This window comes from Anoplophora glabripennis, unplaced genomic scaffold, assembly GCF_000390285.2.
Source record: "Anoplophora glabripennis isolate ALB-LARVAE unplaced genomic scaffold, Agla_2.0 scaffold7, whole genome shotgun sequence".
NCBI lineage: Eukaryota > Metazoa > Arthropoda > Insecta > Coleoptera > Cerambycidae > Anoplophora > Anoplophora glabripennis.
Window position 1 is genome coordinate 2,878,755 of NW_019419456.1, and position 10,202 is coordinate 2,888,956.

The 10,202-nt window shown below is 34.9% G+C and overlaps 1 protein-coding gene across 3 annotated transcripts in view; it reads right to left on the reverse strand.

The window, feature by feature from the left end:
- The window catches only part of LOC108904095 (optomotor-blind protein), a 188,748-nt gene extending 179,066 nt beyond the window's left edge, over nt 1–9,682 (reverse strand). For all 3 annotated transcript variants that reach the window (XM_023456886.1, XM_018706512.1, XM_018706511.1), the window contains exon 1: nt 8,898–9,682. In XM_023456886.1, coding sequence (XP_023312654.1) covers nt 8,898–9,388 — 491 coding nt within the window. In that variant the 5' untranslated portion in view covers nt 9,389–9,682. The remainder of the gene's footprint in view (nt 1–8,897) is intronic.
- Nucleotides 9,683–10,202: the final 520 nt, after the last annotated feature.

Sequence of the window (10,202 nt, forward strand, 5' to 3'; positions counted from 1 at the left end):
GCTATAGGACTTGATTAGAACCAACCACTAGAAGAAGAAGAAGAAGACAGATAGGTAGTTACCTACCTGAAATTAGCAGATCCTAAAACCTTTACAGAGGACTATTTTAAACGCTAAGTATAGGTAGACACCATGATTTTGGAACGCCTCGGTCATCGGCTGTAGCAGAGGGATCTATGTCCGATTCAGTAAAAAATTAGAATAGCGAAGAAAATCAGTAGGGTTAGAAAAACGATTTAAATTGACGAATCAAGAGAACTAAAACATTCTTTAGCGAATCTGTACCATATATTAAAATAGATAATGTGACCAACTTGACCATAATAATTCAATCAGAACAGATGTTTAGATATAGACGTTGATATGTTTTAAGATTTTCGTCAATTTTCTTCATTAAAAAAATTATTTGTTTCCTTTATATTGTTTTATTTTTTATATTACCGCACGGCATATTTAAGTAATTTTAAAAATAATTACTGTGATTGTTAATCGAGCTGTTAATACAACAATAATATGCATTTTTGTAATCTGTTTTGAAAATGAAATAATCATAAATCCGGATCATAACCAGGTGCTTTTTGGTTGATGTCTTGTATTCGGAGAATCAAATTCAACAGTCTTATTTACAATAGCAATATTATTTGCTTTTCTATACATTTATTTCATAAATTGACGCCAATATAATGTAGTTATAAAATATGTTTCCTTCTTATCCAAGTATAAATGAACTAAAAATGTTTCCGATGTAAAATTCCGAACTTGAAAGTCCACACTCGTTCATCAAGTACTAAAAACAAATTGTTCCTGGCTTTGAGCTACTAGAACCGACGTATCTGGAATATTTCCGCCAGAGGGCGTAGCGCAGGTGTTTGAGCTAACGAAATTAGGCACCATCCCGGCATATTTGCGGACGATTCGCCCGAATTCTCTGCCAGACCCCCCAACCCCCCGTCGGTTTTTCCCCGGCCCTACGGTTAGCACAGCCGACTTGGTTCGCACCTTTGGGAAATTTACTCCAAATTGAAGAGGAGGCGGCGGAAGGTAATCATCTCTCTATTTCCGACACGGTCGAACGCGTCAACGCATCCTGTGATGTGGAGCGGGTATCAAAGGTACGTCTGAAGGATTACCAATTCCTTTACGGACGTCCCTTTAGCAATATGCGAGTGTGTCGGCGCCGCTTTGTGCCCGATGGACGCCGGAGTAACTTGGGGAGTGATTTTTTGTGAGTACGTGACTTAATATTGATGTAAGTCAAAGTCCGGTCAGTCGGGACTCTTTTTAAGAGAGTGTATTTTAAATTACAATCGTCTTCGAAATCAAAAGTTGTGTACATTTGTTTGTAATTTGTCTCGCAGAAAAAAATGGCAGCGCAAGATATTGTTTAGAAGTTTTTTGTTTGAAATGCAATTTTAAAAACCATGCCAAGTGGGGCCACTTTTTAAAAGATGGCAGAAATTTAACTTAAAATCGTCTGGGAAATGAAAATTTGTGTGTGGAAAATTGTAGTTATCTTTATCTGGCATTTTTTGTAATAATTTTTCGCAATGCAAAATATTGGCAGCTCAAAATGTTGGATGTAATCATTCATCTAAATTCAAAAAAAAAACATTGCGCTGAAATTTCTACTTTATATATATTTTTTGTCCTTTTCATGACTATATGTTTTTTCAACACAAAATATTGACTGTGTTTTATGAAACGAATTGTTATTTTCTATTTAGAAATAAATCTTATTACATTTGACACTTGACTACCGTGTTTTAAGTCTTATATTTTGGAATTATTTTAAACTATCTGCAATAATAAAGAAGTGCGTTTTACAAGGTGTAACATAGAGTGAGGGTCACATGTATACAGAAGCTACTTTGGCCAATAGAAACACGTATCAATAGGTTATTTTTTCAAATTCCGCCATGAAAACTTCATTTTCTTTTTAACCTTTTTTTTTATAATTTTCCTACCACTGGGCAAGCCAGTGTGACCTCAACAATGGCGCGCGTTAGACGCTGCGCATGCACAGTTGGGAACTGGGCTCTGCATTGTTGTCAAATCTCATAATTTATAGGAAAGGTTATTAAAAAGCAAATTTTCACACCACCCACCGTGTGTAAACAAATAGTAACAAATAATTGTTTGTAAAAACTTTAAACCATTTCAAAAATATATTTAATATCAATCAGCTTAGTATTTTTATTTAATTATTTTTTTTTTAGTATTTTTTAAAACGCAAAAATAATTATTTTAAAACAAATTTGTTTTATTTACAATTAGTAACGTATCTGCATACCAATGTTGGTTTACTTAATAAATCGTGAAAATATTATTTTTTTTTAATATTCTGCGCTTCGTCCTATTTGACATAAAAAAAATATGGTGTCTTTAAAATAACACGTTATATTTACGATTAGTAACGTACCTCCATACCAATATCAGTTAATATTTAATAAATCATGTAAAATGTTTTATTGTTTTTTTTAGAAACGACAGAATGTTTTTTTTTGTTCGGCGCTTGGACCACAATGATATTAAAAAACATGGTGACTTTAAAATAACACGTCGCTAATTGATACAAATGTCTGTTTTACTAAATTATTTTTCATTGTAACTGGCACAATATAGGTTGATTTAAAAACAACTGCCAAAATACCCAATAAACAGAAAAAACCAAAACTATGCTACAAATAAACATCTTCAAACAATAAGCTTATTTTAAATATAAAAAATAATTCTTTGTTTGTGGAGGAGAGGCTTATTTTTTATTCTTTTTCATAGATTTTAAATTAGGAGTAAAATTCGTTTATCCCGTCTTTCAAATACTCAGTGGCGTCGACATTCTGGGATTCTTAATGAAAGTATCTCCCAATTCCTCCATCACTGATTGACATATTTGTAAACCAATTTAATGATTGTTTGCTTTTAATTAGATAAATTATTAAGCTAAATTTCGTTTCATCAGTCTATGCCGAACATCTTCAGAATATCTTTGAATAAATGCGACATTTTTTAAACTTCATTCGTTAAGGATTTTTTGTCTAAAATAATAGAACAATCTTCTGAGGTTATAATATGAGGTATCTAAAACAATCATGTTTAATAGTTATATTTTTTCCGATTTTTGGCAATTTATATTGATGTCGAGAATTTTTCGAGGGAAACTGGTAAGAACAATTTTTATCTATAATAATCTACCGAATATTCAGTTAGCTCTAAATTTGATTGTTCTAGAAACAGTATGTGACTTCAAAATGAAATGGTTTGATTATACTTACTTTACAATTGTGGTGCGCAAGTCTTTTTTTTAATTTTTTATATATTTGTTATTTCCTGTGAAACCGTATGAAACCTATTTTTCAATGCTTTTATTTGGATTTTGTTATTTTCATGACAAATTTTTCTCAGATATGTGTATTTAAGTCTTTTAGTCCGAAAAAATTATATTTTGATATGTTTGAATTGTATGGTTATATCATGTTTCGTATTGAGGATAAAGATAAAACGTAGTATACTTAGGTACTTCAAAATATTTCTCGTGGTTACAAAATTCTAATTCTGTGTATAATTATAAAAGCAAATAGTGTTAAATCCGATTTTTTTTCTCATTGCGCTATAGATGTTTGTTTTGTGAACAATTCGAAGCCAAAGTAAGATTCCTGCACCTCATTCTGCGAAGGTTGTATTCCAAAAGTTGTATTCGTTTATAATTTAAGTGTCAAAATTCTACTTTAAATATATGTATTTTACTATTTTCCCAGAAACTATAGAACGTACAGAAAAACTAAAAACAACAACGCTTTGAACAATTACGGAATAAATTTTAGAAATTTCAATTCATATTTAATTGAATTCTAAGGAAAACCTGTGATTTCAAAAAAAAACACCGTAATGAATTAAAAAAATATATATTAATTTTTCTTTACAACGTTTTCTGATTGTGATATACAGGGTGTTTAAACGTTTGGAGATTTTCTTAACGGTAAATGGAATAGATTTGTAATAAGCATTTTCAAGAATCAAGCCGGTTAAATGCGTGTTTAAAAGTAATAATAAAAATTATAAAAACTCATTAATAACATCTGGAACAGTCCCCTACTTGAGAACAGTGAATAGTGTGGCCGTAGGTAGCACGCCGTTCACTTTTTTGACACATTTTTTGTAAAATTACTAGTTTTAGGTTATCATCAATTTTACATTAGTTTTCAATACGCAAATGTATTGGTGAAGGTGAAGTAATTTTTTTGTGATGGAGTCAGCGGTTCCAAAAATGTTTATTCGTATTATTGTGGTAAGTCAGTAGTATTAAAAATATATTCTATTGACGAAAAACGTGTTTTAACATATTGACTCTTGAAATATGCTCTCCAAATTTGTAAACATCCTGTATATTTAGCTGATTAATACTATTATTTAATTTAATATACGGATATCAAATAAGTAAGCGGAAGCATTTTCCTGGCGAACTGTACGCAATTCTGCGTTTTTGCCCCGGATTATACCCCGCATAGAGCGGGGTGGTGATAATTAGGGCTTTTCTGAAGACCTAAGCTCTCTTGCACCCTATTACACTCCAGCCTGTCTTTTCATATAGGGTTAACCTCTCACGTCCCTTTGCGTTCGCCGGGTACCGGGTATAGACTCGCTTCCAACGAGTTTACGTACTGAAAAGGGATTTTAAAGCGAGTAATTCCGATATTGTGCCCCGGCGAAACCAGCGGCGGCTCGATAACCGGGGGGGCGGTTAATGGCTGGATAGAGGTCGCCTTCAGTCTTTAAGTCACTCAACGGCTGTCAAATCAAGGAGGGATTTCGATTTAAGTGATCTACCTTCTTCGGATCACTTAGATCACTTAAATTGAAAGTCTTTAATCTTGACATATTAGTTTTGCCCAGTACTGAGTCAAATTTTGTGTCAAATAATCAACTTGTAAAAACAATAAGTAGGTTAAGTACTTTTTTTAATTAAATACACTATTTTGAGGGTTCCAAAGTAACTTAAATGAAAGTGACCCTAGAATTGGTCCTTGAGGAACTCATGTTACTTTGGATATAAAATTTATAACCGTACATGTAGTATATCGCTCGTTGAACGATTTTTTTTTAAATAATGAATGATTGGTTGTGAATATCGCAGTTGTGGGTAACAATAATGTTATTTTTCTATTCATATATACTAGTCGGGATTTTATCACGGCTTAGTCCACAAATATGCTATTTTCTTCTGTTAATGCGAAGATGAAGATGTCAAATTTATGATTTCCTTAATTGAAACACTATCTTAACTAAGTTTGCATGAAATTTATCGATTAACTTAATTTCAGCTGAACATAACATTTGTACAAACATAAAAATAGTTATAAATCTGATACGAAATTATATTTTTGCTTGACTGAAGTCATTTTCTATGTGGCAGGGGCAGTTTTGAATAGAATGATGTTCTCTGCTGTCTACAAACAACAAAAAGAGAAGAGAATTTTCTATGTGGAAATTATTTTGAATTGAGTTGTACATAACATTTTAGAACAGAAAAACTAAAATTTTCAATTAGAGATGAAACACTTTTTTCGTGACTTCTACATTCACGAAAAAGCATCATGTTCATTTCTTATGGCAAAATATACCATTGTTAATAGATATAAGGTCTTAATAGGTACAACAAACAGAACTGGCTCGAGAACTGAACCTTGAGGAACTTTGTCAAGTCGGATACGAAATCTCTAACTGTACATGCATTAATAATTTTGTCCGTTAACCGTTAAAGATTATTTGTAAATATTTTAACTGTATCAATAGATAACGGATATTTCGGTATTGTGCTAGCATAAAAATTCAATGAAGTATCATTATAGTTAAGAATATTTGTAATATAATTTTATTTCATAGCAGTAGATCAAAATTTCATTGAGAGTTAATGAAAGTATATAGATTTCTAGGTATAATAGAATCAGTATATTAAATATATTAAAATTCACCAAATATTTTAAAAAAAAGTAATAATTCAGTGTTGTTTCAAATTATGTTGTATTTGAGACTTGGGTATTCTGAACGATGATTTAATACCTATTATTGAAAAAATCCTACTATATTCTATAAATTTTGTGGTGAAACGACGAAAAATTCTATAGGCATACCGTGGAAAAATTGTGATTTTAGCGATTTTTCAGTTACTGCATATTTTTCGATTACATTGACTTTCAAAAAATTAAACATACAGTGGAAAAAACAATTGTATGGAGAATTCTATCTAATTAAAACAGAAATTTAAAATTATATTTTGGATAGTTATTTTTCGTTATAAATTCTCAAGAAAAGCGAAAATAAGTATTGTTTAGTATCTCATGTTCTAGAAAAATATGGATGTAGATAAACAAATACACTTTTCGGAATTTTAACGGCAACATGTGTGCGATATTTTTTTTATATTGGTTCGTTTACTATCACTTTCCCAGTATTGTATTTCTTGTTAATCAAAACACAGTTAATAATAAACCTATCCCTCGACCTATCCTAACCTATGACTGGGTCTTCTTATATTTTAAATATTTTCTCAGAAATAGTAAAATATAAAATACTGATAAATAATTAAAAAACTGAGATAAAAACTACTGTATTTGCGGCTTGTTTTAAAATAATTAGTCTTGTTGAATGAATATTTCATACTCTGATAATTCCACTTTCAACAAATTTGGGAGAATAGGTAGGTACCTTCCTAACATCAGAGGAATTTGAACAGTTGCCGTCGGACTCTAGCGACAAGAATATCACGTTTTTTATACGTTAAGGTTAAATCGATACCAGCACAGACAACATATCAACTAAATTATTAAATGGTACTGTTTTTTTATGCACACAACTTTATAACCTATAAAACGCGTTCATTACCTTACTTTGTGCCGGGTAATTTTATTATGACTAGCGTTTTATTAGATTTTTAACTGCCAACGCCGACTTGATTAATTCCAAACACATTCGGGCATTAGAGGAAACTAAAAAATTGCTCTCAGTAGAAAAATAATTAGAAGTTTTTACACTTTTAAGGCAAAGGGGTATATTTTTTTTTATCTTTTTCACTGCATTTTTTTAAAGAAACGATTGTTTATTTTCTCCATTCTTTTTAATATTTTTTTTAGTAGGTATCTTTCAGTTCTGTACAGTATTATATTCTTAAACGCGATAATCTTCAAATTAAATTGTATACGACAAATAACGGATGTGTAACGAAAAACAACTTTTAAATAGGAGCGGGGATTTTTTCGAACAAGTGGGTATTCTGTTCCAATTTAATTAATTACGTAACATATTCTAGTTCGTAGCCACCTAAGACCTCACTATTTATAAATAATCATTTTCAGACTTGAAAGCAGCCGCAACGTTGACAAACGATTTTCGTAATTCGAGGCAACAGTCACACCGAAAAAACTGTTTAATTGCACCTTATTTCAAAACCAGATTAATCACGTTATCCGCGATTAAGGAAAATAAGTTTTTTTTTTGTCGGTACCAATTAGTAATGGAGCCGTCGTATAAAAAAGACACACAGCACGGAGCCCGGCCCACACTTCGGAGCACATTGTGAAAGCGATGCGTAGGTTTTTCGGAAAAATACTAACGCGACTTTTTTGCGGCTGGTTAATAAACTTTTTAAATGAGTATCAATAGATTGGGTTATTAATAATTCATGTTTTGACATACATGCCTACATGATGCGTGTAGAAAATATCGTATTAGGCTTGTCGTTCGGTCCTAACTTCAATTATCTTTGGTTTGGATAAGATACGTGTTGGTTCTTTGAATTTTGAGGTTCAATAATCTTTCTATTCGAATCAGACCGATTTTCTTGACGTTTTCATTAGCATCTCCATCATTTTCGTAACGAAAAAACTCAGTAACGATCTTATTTTCGGTGTAAAGAGGAAAAGGAAACATAATTTTTGTTCCATTTAGTTGAGATCTCGATGCTATTTGATTCAGATTTAACGAGGATAAGAGGGCTATCACAAATCCTGTTAAATGGTATATTATTGGACCCGAAACGGGTTTTTATAGAGTTAAGAACTGGTTCGTGGTGGGTACAACTAGATATCATTCTAATGGTGCGGTGATAAAAATTTTTAGACATTTAAATTTAAAATGAACTGGTCGGGTGCGTTTCAATTGTCGACAGTTGTTGAAGCTATGGATGTATGTCTTCCTTTCACTTAGAGTTTGAACGTAATATAAATTGCCTACTTAGTTTTTGTTATAAAAATATATGTTTTACTGATGTTCTGAACACGTATTCATATTGAAGCCTTTGACTCTTCAAGGCGATGGTTCTAGATTTGATTATCTTTTGTTTGTTACAATAATTTCTGCTTTTTAGGAATATATTTGCGAAGAAAACGTGTTTTATTCCTAGTTACCTAATCAAATTCCTTCTACGCTTTATAAGATTTAGTTTACGGTGTGTAACATTAAGAATTATTTTTTAATTATCGTCCACTGTATGTAGTTTGATCTTGGGTCAGAGGGAAGGACATCGCTAGGATTTTAGCACCATTTAAAATTATTTGCTCTGTTTTTGGTGGTAAAATTTTTCCGTAACTTTCTTTTCAAATCATTTGATTCGTTATAGGTACACAAATTTTGTGTGTTTCAAGTTGCTAAGCGCAATTATATAAAGCCTTACGCATACAATTTTGATGTATTTGATTTATTATTTTCAGCACTTCAAAATCCAGATTTCTCAGAACTCTGCCTTCTATTTGTGCGCGATCTGACAAACCTAACACTGCATATATCGACTTTTAATTATGTACTTATCGCATTCACTTTCAACCCCTTAAACCTCACTACCGCAGACGGCAGACATGCCCGCGACACTTTCTAAAAAGACCCCGGCACTCATGAAAACTCCTTACCTGCCAGACTTGGTAATCACCATCTCCGTGCCCAGTTTGTGGAACTTCTCCCACAGATCCTTGCCCTCCAGAGTCACCTTGGGGTCGTCCACGACGCCGTCCTCCTCGGGCTGGATAGCCCTGAGCGGTCGCACCATCGCGGGGTGGTGGTTGTGGGCCGCCACCGCCGCCAGCACTACGTCCTCGGCGGTGGTGTACGGGTGCCCCGTGAGCGCGTGATGGGGGTGAGGGTGGTTGATCTTGGGGATCAGCGTGCCGGGGTAGCACCCGTGGGGCCCCTGCTGCGCCCCGAAGGCCGCCAGGGCGGCCGTCGGGAAGAACGCGGGGCCCGCGGGCGACGCATTGGCAGAGGCGTTGTTGTTGGCCGCCGTCAGCAGGGAGGAGACGCTAAAGTCCGTCTGTCGCGGCAGCTGCAGGAAGGGGTGGTAGGCCATTGTGTTCTTCGCCTTGCTCGAGTCTAGGGATGCTTCCAAAGCCGTGTCGAAACGCATTTGTTTAGCTTGGAGGCGGCAGAATCCGGCAGATTCTCCGACCGCTCAGAAACAATCATAAATGTGGTGACGGCTCCCCTGCGACTAGTCCTAGCATAGCTCCGATGCAGCGTCTAGACCGATCTCGGCATAGTTCCCGCACTGGTTTGCACTAAAACACTAAAAAGAGCACGCTTGAAAGGTTCACTGAAACACTTGGTCCGTGTAGCGACACTATCGGCGCGGCTGTTGTCCAGGCCAGGATGTTGTGGGGTTGTTCGGTGAGAGTGTGAACAGTGACACCTCTATACCGGAGAGAGGACAGTACAGGACTATAGAGCCAGGCCCCGCAAGAGCAACACTTCTCTGTGTTAATGACGGTGACGCGACGGGATTGGTCGGGTGGTGTCAGTTCTGGCGGTCGGGCCAATAGCGGGGCGACATCGCCCCCACCCTTTTCACACTTTCGGTGGGCAGGAGTTGCGAGGTTATGCCTATGGAGGTGTGGCTGCGGGTTTTTCAGACGCCACCGCGGTCCTCCGGTTTTTTTTGTTTTGTTGTTTGTCGACGGGCGGCCGGGGACATTTTCCGTTGTTGGAAAGTCTCCTTTTTTTTTGTGTACTGGATGGCTGGTGATGCTGCTCGCTGCCTTCTTCTCTGCGACTGGAGATGATCTGCAAAAGAAAACGGCGAAAGTCAATATTTGCCTTTGTCTGCTCCCGGCTCTTTTAATTCGATAGGAAAGTGTTCCCTCTATTTATATGTTGGGTAATGGCTCTAATCCCCAGCTAGATGTACCCGCAGCAATAATTTGTTGAAATGTAAAATTATTTAT